General features: G+C 50.0%; 1 protein-coding gene across 1 annotated transcript in view; it reads left to right on the top strand.

Annotated features, from left to right (window-relative positions):
* Positions 1–14,063, top strand: part of SYNM (synemin, intermediate filament protein) — a 29,539-nt gene that overhangs the window by 5,489 nt on the left and 9,987 nt on the right. The window contains exon 2 of the mRNA XM_011969827.1: positions 1,763–1,887. Within this exon, the coding sequence (XP_011825217.1) occupies positions 1,763–1,887 (125 nt within the window). The remainder of the gene's footprint in view (positions 1–1,762; positions 1,888–14,063) is intronic.

Below are 14,063 nucleotides of genomic sequence, written 5' to 3'. Positions count from 1 at the left end.
GGGAGGATCACCTGAGGTCAGGAGTTGAGACTATCCTGGCCAACATGGTGAAACCCTGTCTCTACTAAAAATACAAAAATTAGTTGGGTGTGGTGGTGTGCACCTGTAATCCCAGCTACTTGGGAGGCTGAGGCAGGAGAATCGCTTGAACCTGGGAGGTGGAGGCTGCAGTGAGCTGAGATTGCGCCACTGCACTCCAGCCTGGGTGACAGAGCAAGACTCTGTCTCAAAAAACAAACAAACAAAAACAAAAAGATAAATTCCATGTGCAATCTTAGTAGTTCGTTTGTTGGTTTCACAGACATATGTATTGTGGACCCTCAGCATCTTGCCGGGTGCCTTTGGTGAAGGGATTCCAGCAGCAATGAACATAATATTCCCTCTCCCAGTAGTCTTACCATTTTTGAATTCTACAAAGATAAATGTTTATAGGTCTAGCTTAGTTTAGTTAATTATGTTCAGAAGTAACGCGACTTCCCATTACAAACCAGAAGTTAAAAGTATATGGACTTATTTCAGTGTTGAAATACTTGCTTGGTTAATTGTTCCCCAGAGTAACTAACAACTAGGAAGAAAACAAAACTAGAAATCGGTGCAGCTGAAGCCCATGTGTGTATTAATTAGAAGATACTGTCGACTTCAAACAGGACATTTTAAGGAGGGTAATATGATCTGGATCACTTCATTTTAAACTTAATTAAACAGCTATGTGCTGTGTGACTTGTATGTGGTGGGTGCTAGTCTAGGACTGGACTTCAGAAGGCTGCAGTATCTCCCTGCCAGGTAGAGGGGCAGGTGAGGGACCCGGCCGGGGGTGAGGGGAGCTGCAAGGAGCACCCAGGATGCCCTTACTAACTGCACTGTGCAAGTACAGTTCAAAAAAAAAGTTTTATTTATTTTTATTTTATTTTTTGAGTTGGAGTCTTGCTCTGTCACTCAGGTTGGAGTGCAGTGGCATGATCTTGACTCACTGCAACCTCTGCCTCCTGAGTTCAAGTGATTCCTGTTCCTCAGCCTCCCAAGTAGCTGGGATTTCAGGTCTGCGCCACCACGTCCAGCCAATTTTTGTATTTTTAGTAGAGACAGGGTTTTGCCAGTTTGGCCAGGCTGGTCTGGAACTCCTGACCTCAAGTGATTCGCCCACCTCGGCCTCCCAAAGTGTTGGGATTACAGGCTTGAGCCACCGTGCCCGGCCCAAAAAGAAGTTTTATATCTGAGTCTGTACTTTGTCATTTATGCCCAGAATGCATTTCTCCCCAGATGATCTTAAAGTAGCTTTTCTAAGTGAAACAAAACTGTATCAGTTTACCTGCTTATTATTGGAGAAATTGTGACTTTGGGGGGTACATTCCAGTTCAAATCTGAGTGACTGATGCTTCAAATATTGTAAAACCCCTGATTTCTAGTGTTGGCTTATTTTCCATAGCGTCTTAGTGACTGGTTTGAGGCTTTCCTAAGCTGCCTGATGTCTGAACGGTAGAGATGATTTGAATAAACTCCTAAGCATTCATTATTAATAGAGAGTCTGAACACAGAAGCCAGTGTCCTATCAAAATGTTCCATGTGCAATAACAAACTTCCATATGGAAGAGAGAAAACATTGGAAACCATCCTGCAAATGACTGCATGTTTAATAACCCTGGATGTTTTTCAGCTCTTCTAATAATCCTCGTCTGTTTTTATGTCCTGAATTGTTGGTACCTTCAGTTCGACCCAGTAAAGCTCCAGTTCTCCAATCTAAAAGTCTGTCTATTCTCTTTAGAGAGTGATTGACTGCCTGGAGGATGAGAAGGCGACCCTCACCTTGGCCATGGCTGACTGGCTGCGGGACTATCAGGACCTCCTGCAGGTGAAGACCGGCCTCAGCCTGGAGGTGGCAACCTACCGGTAAGGACGCTGTGCTGAGTTGGTCTTGATGAAGCCATGGGAGTGTAACTTGTATATGAAGGAGACTGGTCTAGGGACCATAGCCTCTGTGGAGTCCCTGTGGCTTTGTGACAAGCAGAGAGTAGCCCTTGGCATGGCCAAGCACGGAGTCCAAGGCCAAAAGGAAGAGGAAGAGTGGGGGCTAGCTTAGGTCACTGAGCAGGTATCCCCTGTATGGGAGTAGCTGAGCCTTGCCCCCTTACCTAGTGTTCGTATGTTCTGGGGACTGCTGAAGAGCTTTACACATGTCGATGTGTTGGATCCTAGGAGCTAGAGACTGTGTTTACAGATGAACAGACTTTGCTCAGAGAAGTTACAGAGCTGGAAAGTGGAGGGCCAGGATGTGTTAGTGTGTTTTCACACTACTATAAAGATACTACGTGAGCCTGGGTAATTTATAAAGGAAAGAGGTTTCATTGACTCACAGTTCCTGAGGGCTGGGGAGGCCTCAGGAAACTTATAGTCATGGCGGAAAGTGAAGGAGAAGCAAGAACCTCTTCCCAAGGTGGCAGGAGAGAGAGAGAGAGAGCGCTCAGGGGAAACTGCCACTTTTAAAGCATCAGGTATCGTGAGAACTCAGTCACTATCATGAGAACAGCATGGGGAAAATCGCCCCCATGGTCCGGTCACCTCCCACCAGGTCCCTCCCTCGATATGTGGGGGTTACAATTCAAGATGAGGTTTGGGTGGGGACCCAGAGCCAAACCATGTCACAGGATTTGGACCCAGGAAGTCTGTGTCTATCAAAGCCTTTTGATTGTTGCTTTGAATCTCAGGGCTCTGATGCCACCCTGTCTGGGTTTGGCCATGAACTGAATCTCTTCCAAGAGATTAGCATGGTGCATGGTGATGTAGGGCAAATGGCTTTATTTATCAAGATGTTGACTTGAATTCAAGGTAACCAACTCTGATGAAAAGGTCACAAAGGCTGGGTGCTGGGCGGGGCAGAGATGCAGTCCAGTCCCGTCCCCCTGGGTGTGGCCTGCAGGCTGGCAGAACAGTGCTCCTCCCCTCCTTGGCATCACCCCTCCCTTCCCCTGGGTGCCAGTGGGTCTTTGATTGAGGTGGTGCCCCTTATTTCCTGGCAGCTCTCATGCTCAGGACTGCTATGAGGAGCAGGATCTGTGAAGCTTACAATGGAAGGAATTTTAGAGACCCAGGTGTCCAACTTGCAGGAACGATAACAATAGCCAGCTTTATGGCGTCCTTACTGCCTGCCAGACGTGGTGCTAAGTTCTTTGCTGCTATTCTATGCTCCGAGTCAACCTCTGAGGTGGGCGCCACTCTCCCCTCTTAGAGGTGAGAGAGAGAGACCTGGAGGTTGGAGCTGCAGGCTGGTGAGGGGCAGAGCCAGCGGGTCTGGTGCCAAACCTGTGCCATGCCCACCAAGCCATGTAAAAATGGCACACTGCCTGCTCCATTCCCAGGATTGTGGAACATGTGTCAACGGAGGGTGTGAGCAAGCTGTGGAAACCCCTTTGGCAAAAGAGTCAAAGCCCTGGTCATCAAAGCCATGTTCTAGTGGTGTCTCCTTAACAGGTGGGGGAGTTAAACCTGGAGAGGTTAAGAAGGGGACCAACTCCCCTGGGGACGGCTAGAGCAGGGACCATCCCCTGGCCTGGTTCAGCACATCTTGTAGGCTGCCTCTGTAATCTTCTGATCATGATTTTTTTTTTTTTTTTTGGAGACAGAGTCTTGCTCCATATCCCAGGCTGGCATGCAGTGGCGCGATCTCAGCTCACTGCAACCTCCGCCTCCTGGATTCAAGCAATTCTGTGTCAGTCTCCCAAGTAGCTGGGACTACAGGCACCTGCCACCATGCCTGGCTGGTTTTTGTATTTTTCATAGAGATGGGGTTTCACCTTGTTGGTCAGGCTGGTCTCGAACTCCTGACCTCAGGTGATCCACCCACCTCGCCCCCACAAAGAGCTGAGATTACAGATGTGAGCCACTGTGCCCAGCCCTGATCATGATTTTTTGCTCTAAGAATATCAAGGTGGCCTGAATTGCTTTGATGTCTATTAAAAGCGTATCTGGCTGATAAGTGCTTGTAGTTTACATTGCAGCCTGGGCCGGCCTCACTGTCTTTATTTTCTGGAAGACTTACATCAGCCAGGGTTCATCCCAGCCTCACTCCCATGAGTGAAGAGGGAGCAGCTCTATCGGGCAGCCCCTGGCCTGGGCCCCAGGAGGCTGCTAAGGGGTGAGGCCTTCCCAGGGGCATGGCAGTCTGTGCAGGAGCCATGGCTTAATTGAGGAATGAATTGAGGGGCGGTCCTGGGGCCAAGGCCATGAGGGCCTTTCTGGATCCCCATTTGAGAACCTTACCAAAGCTGAGGGGCTGGTGGCTGGGGCTTAGAGAAAGGGGAAAAAATGCTGCCAGCATGGACTTCCCAAAGCCCATTCTTGGCATTCTCCTTGGAAAATCTTGTGGGGTGAACACTTGCACAATTAAATCGGTAGGGCATTGAAACACATGTTGAGTTAGATAATCTAAACTTTAATATGGAAAACTTGAAAACACTCAGGCTTTATTTGGGGGAAGAAAGCATTAATCAGGAATTTTTCATTTGTGAGTGACAGAAACTCTCCTCAGACTGCCACAAGTCGGAAAAAGAATTTATTACTCACATACCTGCAAGTCTTGTGCTGGTCCACTCTGTGTGTGAAGGAATAACTGAAACTGAATCGTTCGTAAAGAAAAGAGGTTTATTTTGACTCACAGTTCTGCAGGCTATACAGGAATCATGGTGCTGGCATCTGCTCCTGGTGAAGTCTCAGGAAGCATGCAGTCATGGTGGAAGGTGAAAGGGGAGCAGGCATGTCACATGACAAGAAAGTGAGCAAGAGAGGGTGGGGAGGTGCCAGGTTCTTTTTTTTTTTTCCTTTTTGAGATGGAGTCTCACTCTGTCACCCAGGCTGGAGTGCAGTGGCACAATCTCACCTCACTGCAACCTCTGCCTCCCACGTTCAAGTGATTCTCCTGATTCTCCTGCCTCGGCCTGGAGAATATTGGCCAGGCTGGTCTCGAACTCCTGACCTTGTGATCCTCCTGCCTCAGCCTCTCTTAAAGTGCTGGGATTACAGGCATGAGCCACTGTGCCTGGCCGGTGCTGGGTTCTTTCAAACAACCAGATCTCGTGTGGACTCATAGAGTGAGAACTCACTCATTATCACAAGGATGGCACCAAGCCATTCTTCAGCGATCCACCCCCCTAACCAAACCCAAATACCTTCCACTAGGCCCCACCTTCAACACAGAGGTCACATTTCAGCATGAGAATAGGAGAAGACACACGTCCAAACCATATCACATCCTTAGTTTCAGGTGCAGCTGGTCCACATGGCAGGATGGTCTCTCTCTTCTGGACTCTTCCCACCACGTGGCTGGATGGGGCCTGAGCAGCTCCAGGCTTGGGGCCACCCAGCCTTGTGCCTGTGGTCAAAGGCGGGGGCCTCTCCTGTCAGCCTCTCCATCTCTGTTGGGTCATGTTCCTGCCTCGGAGCCCGTCACTGGCCAGAGGGATGAAGGGCTCTAGAGCTTTGGGGTGGGGTCCCAGCCTCTTGTGAGTCACATGGACTGAGCCTGGGGTGGTGGGAGTTACCTCAAATCAGGCACTGTTCTAGGGCAGATGCCAGGCAGGCCTGGAAAACTGACTTCTGTGTCTGTGTTAGGAAATGCCCCATGCCAGATGCATCTTTTCCCTGCAGGGCAGTTGGATTTTTCTATTTTCTTTCTGTAATAGTTCTCTGAGTTAGAATCAGGAAACTTATTTTGTGTCTTGTGTCTCTGGGATGTTGAGCTCTTTCCTTCCCTACTTCGTCCTGCCCCTGTTCTCCATCCTGAAAAGCCAGTGTATAAACATGGGCGTCCTGTCTGAGAGTCTGGGGCCTGCCTTTTTGGCAGTGTATTCACAAGCCCATGGGCCCAGCTTTTCCAGGGCATCGATTGCGAGCCGTTTCTGCTCGCTGTCAGCAGTCTGTCAGCCAGGACAGAGTTTATTTTGTCTGTCTATGGCTGGCATTTCCCTAACCCAATTATGGATTGATGTGGCCATCTTCTAGGAATTTAGGAGCTACTCGTGCTTTCCGGGGAGCAAGTGATGGATTTCACTGTACCTCTTTCTGTTGTCCACGTTTGCATGGGGAAAATGAGGACCCCTGCCAGGAGCCTGCCTGACTGGCCCTGCCCTGCTGCAGACTCCCAACCCTGCTGCAGACTCCCAACCCTGCTGCAGACTCCCTGCCCTGCTGCAGACTCCCAACCCTGCTGCAGACTCCCAACCCTGCTGGGTAGCATTGCTGCAGGCCTCCCACCTCTGTGCTCTGGTTTAGCCTCGGAGATGCCCATCGATGAAAAAGACACACAGATGGTTGACTAGAACCCATTCTTTTGTATAAGCCAAAAACTTAGCATTTTTGAAAATCACCAGTGCATGTGTGGAAGACACACCCTCGTCATCCTCAATGTGAGTCTTTTTCAGTAGTCTGCACTGCTCCTATTAGGAAGACAGATGTGACGTTCCTGTTTGTGTTAGTGGACTTGCGCTCTGCTGACACTTACTCTTTAACTAAAGTGCCCATTTGATCTCTGTAAACCTTGTCCCACCTGTGGTGGCCGTTGCCCCAGAATTGCTGAGTTGACCATCATCATCCTGTGGCTTATTGGTTCTCATTCACATGCAAGGGAAGGGTCTGTGGCTCTTTAATGCTTAAAGCACATTTTGCTGGGATTTGTCCATTGTCCCAAGGACTCTCAAATGTACTGAACACTGGCCAAGCACGGTGACTCACGCCTGTAATCCCCGCACTTTGGGAGGCCGAGGTGGTTGGATCATGAGGTCAGGAGATTGAGACCACCCTGGCTAACACAGTGAAACCCCATCCTTACTAAAAATTAACCGGGTGTGGTGGCGGACACCTGTAGTCCCAGCTACTTGGGAGGCTGAGGCAGGAGAATGGCGTGAACCTGGGAGGTGGAGCTTGCAGTGAGCTGAGATCGGGCCACAGCACTCCAGCCTGGGTGACAGAGTGAGACTCCGTCTCAAAGAAAACAAAAACAAAATGTACTGAACACCTCCCAACCCAGATCTTTGGCCCTTCTTGGTGACTGTCACAGGGAAGGAGCAACATTAAAGTAATAATATAATTGTATACTTGTAATTTCCAAAGAGACTTGCAATTTACAAATAAATATATAACTTAATAAAATAAACATAGGATAATAAAATTAAAACAAAGCAAACCTTGGAGAGTCTTAAGACTGGAGGTTTGCCTTTGGCCAGTACATGGCCAGTGAAGCTGCTGGCACCTTGCCTGACAGGTGAAGATGAGATCGAGACCTCTGAGCATCCTAAGATGTGCAGCACCATCCCACCCTTTCCTCCTGCATTGCGGGTGGCAGTGAGCGGGAGCTGTGGGGCTGGGCTTGGGGCCATGGATACTGAGAAGAGAGGAGACACACCCTGCCTGCAAGCTGGCACCAGGCTGTACTGGCTCTTGTCTCCTGTCAAGAGTGTCTGCAGTTGTGTGGGGCTGGAGATACTGATCCATTTGCTGTATGATCACAGGGTCTTGCCTGGAGTGTGCGTTTTATGGCACTAGCAGCAGAATAGTAAGGGAAAGATACTTAGAGACAGGGAGGGACTGCACCTGGGAATCTCCAGGCCCTCAAGATTCTGATTAGATTAGTGACAGGTGGAACCAGCACAGTGGTTTTAAACCTCCCGGATGATTGTCAGGTACCACCAGGATAGGGAATCCCTGGTCCAGGGCCTCACTGCTCACGGGGCGGCAGCATGCACATTGTGAGGCATTGCAACTTTGTTGGGAATGCAGAATCTTGGGCCTACCCAGACATGCTGGACCAAAGTTGGCCTTGTAACAAAATCCCAGGTGATTTGTGCGCACACTGCTGTTGGCAGAGTGGCCCAGGGGCAGGTAAGTGTTAGGTCTTCTCACAGCGGCCTGGAGGACAAGATGAAGGATGGATTGATGGAGGAGAGGGGAAGCAGTCATGGTAGGAGGCGGGGCTTACACCAGGACCCACGCTCCAGTCTGGGCTGTTTGCAGTTGCGTGTGGCAGTCCCCTTAGAGCTGCATGGGGCCTGTCCGAGGTCACAGAATCCTGTGGAGCCATCTGGAGAGACCACACTTTAGAGAAGGTAATGACTTGGATTGGACAGAATTTGAAGCTCTGAACACCCCAGATGAGCAACACAACTCATTCCTTTAAGTCTTGTTTTGCAGAATCATGTCAGAACAAATAGTTTATCTAGTTTCCCCAACATTTTGTTACGAGAATTTCCAAAGATAAGAAAAGTTGAAAGAATAATGAATGTTCCATTTGAGTTCTCCAATGAACATTTGACTGCATTTGTTTTATCTCACGACTGTCCACCCGTATCATCATCCATCTTACTTTTTGATGCATTCCAAAGTAGGTGCCGTTACCTCTGACCATGAATGGGTAACAGGGAGTGACAGCTGCCTTCTGTTTAGTACCTACCATGTGCTAAGTGCTTTATAGACAGTATCTCCAGTTTTTACAGCTTCACCGAAGAAGCTCATTTTCCATGTGATGAAACCCAGGTTGAAGGAAGTTACTTACAAGGTTACACAACTCATAATTGGAGAGCCTGAGATTCTGACTTCAGGCCTTAAACCAGGGCTGTTCCCTCCATGCCCTGCTGAATGTGGAATTAGAAAGGAGCTGGATGTACTGGGATGCTGGGCAGATGGTGGTACAGACCTAGTCCCTGTCCTCAGTAGTAGGATGATGATGTTTTGGGTGCATTTGGGGGAGGCTGACAGGGCAGGCAGGGAGGGCTTCCTGGAAGAGGCAGTGCTTGATTCTTATAGGAAGAGAAGCTGGAAATGACTTTTTGGAAAGAGTTTTCCAGGCAGAGGGAATGGCCAGGGGGAGGCCCTGAGGACTGAGCTAGTGTGGTATTTGTGACAGTGCCAGTCTCTGGGCAGCTGGGGTTTGGGGGCCTGTCATGGAGGGCCGCGTGTGATGGTTGGATAAGAGCCACACCTGCCCTCAGCCTGCTCCGAGACACTTGGTATGCAGGATATGATGCTGGGTGGGGGCCTGCAAAGATACTGCCAGTGTGGGCTTCATGTCAAGGAACATGGGCTGTAGATGAGGCAGCATGGATCTGGGGAGCCTGCTGCAGGGCAGGGAACCCAAAGGACCGCCAGAGACCCTCCAGCACGAGGCTTCTGGAGCTGGCAAGGGAGTTGTGAGAATCCGGGGAGGCTTCTAGAGGGATTTGAGATGGATGAAAGTCTTGAAAGAAGGGGACATTTGAGCAGACATAGAGGAGAGAGGGAGATGCACAGTAGGGGGTAGCGTAGCAGGAGGGACACAGAATGTTGAGGTAAAATAATAGAAGGCATGTTCCTAGGAGGTAGTGTCGATGGTTCGCTGCCACCTAACAGGGAAAGCTGTCCATGGGTCACCGCTGGATGGAGCACTTCAGACCGAGGTGATGAGAAGAGATTTGCGAAGAGGTGTGGGGTTTGGGCCTTTGGGTGGTGGGGAAGTGGGGAGATGGGAATTGGACTGGCAGAAAGGAATCAGGAAGGAGCTCCAGGTGGGCAAATTTGAATAAGAGAATAAGTTGAGAGAGGAACGTGCAAGGGGAGTGTGGAGAGGTCTGGGAATGAGGCAGAGTGCAGGGGCCTTGCATGCTGGGAAGCCTCTGTGGGGCTTTCTGGGGCCTGCGGGGGCAGTCCCAGGGCCAGCACTGTGGCGGGAGTAGGCGGGGCTGGGGAGGCAGCAGCAGGCAGAGTGCAGGAGGCCTGCGGTGCTGGGGGCCATGGGGTGTCTGGGTGGCTGCAGGGAGGCTTCCGAAGTTGCCTGCAGTCGCTAGCGCCCAGGTGTGTAGACCTGATGGAGGTGGCTGTGGCAGGAGGCAGGAGCCTGAGGGACTGAGAGGTAAGGAAATATGAGAGACGTGTTGCTGTGACTCTCTGCAGGCTAGCACAGAGTCTTGTGAATAGTCGGATGGTAATTGATGATAAGATGGTGAAAACCCTAGCAATGTCCAGAACCTGCAGCGTCCCAAACCCTCTCACTGCCGATGTGAAGATCTGGTCCAGATTCTACAGACTGACGACGTGCAGAAGCACAGATAGAAAAGAAACAGCCTCCCCATACACACAGTCAGCCTAGAGCCCAGTCATCAGCAAGAAGCTGTTAGAAAACATAATCTTTCAAAAAAGATACTCAATATTGAAACAACAAATGCAAGAATACCCAGGAGTGGACAGTGCAGAAACCACAGAACAGAAGGATGCAGAAACAGTGTGCATGACATGAGGCCAATCCTAGGTTTCTGGTCTGGAAGACAGACAATGCGGTCTCTGTACGAATCCAAAAAGAGGCTTTTGTGTTCTATCTTTTGGGAGATGAAAGATATGATAATGTTCTAAATTTCACCTGAAAGAAAAAATGGAAAGCTGGGTCAAAATGATTTTTCAGTAGAAAAATCCCAAAGGAAGCCTTCCGTCGGCAGATAGGAAAATGTAATGCAGAGATTTATTTACTGCCTGGGATCTTTAAGGCAAAAGTCCTTTTAAAAGGTTAGGTTAGAAACAACATCAAAAAATATGTTGTGTGTGCCAGGAAGGGCATGGGAAGCTTCCTGTTTCTTCTTTCTAATCCCAGTTGGCAGAAACAGCATGTTTTAATGGAGAAAAATATGATGTGGTCTCTGGTCTCGATGTAGACTGCTAATGTAGCAACACAGAGGACTCCTGATGTTTACATCTCATCATTCTAGTGACATTTCTGATTGCTCCATTATTTTTAGGCCACCTGTACCTTTTCACATGTCTATTCAAAGGAAAACGTTTCTTAGGGGTTTCCTCAAGGTTTTGCAGAAGTTTATTTTGTTTTTTTTTAAGTTAGATCCCACCTTTTTTGAGAAGACTTATAAAAATGTGTGAACACTGAGACTTATCTGATTGCTAGATAAAATACTTGAAGTGAATAAAATCTTGTAGTTTTAAGAATAGGGTTGGGCATGGTGGCTCATGCCTGTAATCCTAGCACTTTGGGAGGCTGAGGTGGGTGGATCACTTGAGCCCAGGAGTTGGAGACCAGCCTGGGCAACATGGTGAAACCCCATCTCTACAAATAATACAAAAACAACCAGCTGGGTGTGGTGGCACGTGCCTGTAGTCCCAGCCCCTTGGGAGGCTGAGGTGGGAGGATCACCTATGCCTGGGAGGCAGAGGTTGCAGTGAGCTGAGATGGCACCACTGCACTCCAGCCTGGGTGACAGAGCAAGATCCTGTAAATAAATAAATAAATCAAATATATAATTGAAAGGATCGACCAGTACCTTTGGTTGCTGGCCAAATAAATGAGTTAACATTCAGTTAACCATAAAATACAGGTGATCCACAATCTCTTCCCTTGTGGACTCATTTTAGTTAGCTGGAAATCAGTTTTCTTTGGAGGATGTAGAGGAGGTGGTGATGACGTGATCGCTGATGTTTGGTGAGCTCTTATTCTGTGACAGCCATGGTTCTGAGAACTTCCTGCTTCTGGATTAGTTCCTACTGCCAACCTGTGAGTTCTCTCCATTTCAGAAATGGGGAAACTGAGTCACAGTGGGGTTGAGCGGCCTGCCAGGTCACAGAACTAGGAAGTGGCAGGCCCCAGATTTGAATCCAGACATCCTGACTCCAGAGCTGTGTCCTGTGTTTCCTCTCTGTTTCATAAGTAACGTTTGTCTCTGTTGATTATCTGATTTTTTTTTTCAGTCTCTAGTATTGACCTAGAGATGGCTCTGGGATGTGATTGAATACTGACCCCAGAAGGGATGCCCGGAAATGGCCCAGCACTGTCACCTTACCTCCTGTTATCCATCCTATGAAGCCGGTGGTCGTGTCACCTTTCCCATTCAGGTGGCATTGCTGGTCATGGGAATGGAACTCCCCGCTGCTCCCTCCCTTCTGCTCCCTGGTCTTCCCGGTGACTGACCAGCCACGGGTCCGCATCTGGGGTGACCCAGGCGGTGCCTTCACTCTGTGTGGAGCTTGGCTCCCTTTGGCACAGTGAGGAGCCAAGGGAGGCGGTTCTGCAGCTCCTCCAGCTCTGAGGCCTCCCTTTCTTCTATGTACTTCTCCACCTGCTGTTTGCTAGGAAGCACCGTGTGAACCACCCACAGGCCCAGGCCCTGGCCCTAGCAGGCTCCCGCACAGGCCTGGCTTCTGGGAACATCCTGACAGTGCCTCATTTATGGGGCTGCACAGAGCGGTGGCCTTGTGCCCGCAGTGCTGAATCACGGCAGATTGTTCAGAAATTCCATTAGGATAATCTATCCCAGACGGAGAGCCTTGCCTTGGGGCCTGCTCAGGACACCGGGTGGCTCATTAGGGCCTGGCGCCTGGCCAGAGGCCACATTACAGCCGGCTTCTGCGCTGTGGATTTGTCTTGGGCTCCTTAATGAGGCCAGGGACGTGGGTTTTCTTGCACTTTGGCTTATTTTCCTGCCTAAAGGGCCACCAACCTGTGGTGCTATGTGAAATGCCCACAATAGCCCATGACTCAGGAGATTGGCATTTCTCACAGTCCCTGAGGCTTGGGGGCAGATTTCCTCCAACCGCTCTCAAAATAACCAGGTTTGATTGCAGCCTCAGAGAACAGTCTACCCATTTCTTAAAGTGGTACAAACCTTTTCCTTAAAAATGTCCCTCACAGAGCTTTAGAGGAAATCGTAGTTTCTGGCTTCTCCTCAGAGTCTTGGTGACTTCGCCGTGTAGTCCTGGGGCTGTGCGGAAGGCTGGTGGCTGCCATTGGGCTGGGTGTGCCACCCTAAGCATGAACTCAATGGCCAGTGCCCAGCCGGGTACTCACAGAGAGTAAAGGTGACATGTGTCCCTGCCTGCTACGATCCAGTCATTGAGAGGACACAGATGAGGGACAGCTCCTTCTCCAGCAGGAGCTTCTTACTCTCATAGGAGAGCTCTGCAGGGCCATATTGGATGAAATCACAAAGAGAATTTACTTTCATTAGTATGGTCCGGAGGGTCTATCTGCAGGATTTATGCTCTCTGAAATTTGTATGCAATACCATGGTCTCTAGCCTCACTGGGAGGCTTAGCGATATCACAGGGGAGGGGGCTGAGAGCTCAGGCTGCCTGGGTTTGCATTTTTCTCTTTATTGGTGAGCTGTGTGCCCTTGACCAAGACGCTATCTCTGCGCCCCGGTCTTCTCACCTATAGAGCGAGGATGCGGCCACAGGCCCTGGGTTGGGGGTGGCTCCGACTGTAAGTACAGACATGAGAGTGACCACAATGCATGGTGCTCAGTGTCAGCCAGGGATTGTACAGGCCTAGAAAGGGGAGGCCGTGGGGCTGTATCTTGTCTCCTGAACCAGGCCAGAAGCCCCACACAGGGCTGGTGCCTGTCTCTTGTACCTCAGGGTCTTGAACTCTAGGAAGGTTTGGTGATGCTTTGGAATTCTCCTGGAAGAGGAGCAGAACCATTCCCCTTGGAGGGGTGGGGAAGACATATTTTTCCCTGGACAGCAACATACCTTCTGTTCTAACTTGGGCAGCTCAAGGGAGAGGCCCCGTGGTACCCAAGGTTGGCAGCTAAGCCAGGCCGGGAGGATCTGAACTGGAACCTAGTCTTTCTCCCCACACCCTACTCTAGCTCCTCTGCTGTAGGACGCCACCCCTTCTGCTGCTGTCATCCTGGGGTGCAGACCCTTGGAGCCTAGCTTTATCCTGAATGTTCCTCTGATTATATAGACCTCAGAACTTTCTCAGCAGTGAAAGCTGTTTGCGTTCCTGGAACCTAAAATGCTTGGTCATGGGGGTGTGGGATTAATGGGTTGGTGTCCTGTTTCCTGGCTTCTGCCCTGAGCCAAAGGCTGGGGCTCTGGCCTCAGGCTCCTGCCCATCCCCCATCCACACACCAGCACTCTGCAGTCACCGCTCCGGGGAGGGCCCGCCGTGTGCACCTTCGGGAGAGCGCCTCATGCCTTCCTTGCTTTATTCCAGCTGCCCACAGGGTTCTCATGTTCATGGGGCTCACCATGTTTAACTAGAGGGATATACAACTCGGTGCAGTTTGTCCAAGCTGCCAAGTCCCCGCTTGGGGGTGGCGCCCTGC

The sequence above is a fragment of the Mandrillus leucophaeus genome, unplaced genomic scaffold (genome assembly GCF_000951045.1).
Source record: "Mandrillus leucophaeus isolate KB7577 unplaced genomic scaffold, Mleu.le_1.0 Scaffold91, whole genome shotgun sequence".
Taxonomy (NCBI): Eukaryota; Metazoa; Chordata; class Mammalia; order Primates; family Cercopithecidae; genus Mandrillus; species Mandrillus leucophaeus.
The sequence above is the reverse complement of the archived record's forward strand: the minus strand, read 5'-3'. Positions and strand labels throughout refer to the sequence as shown.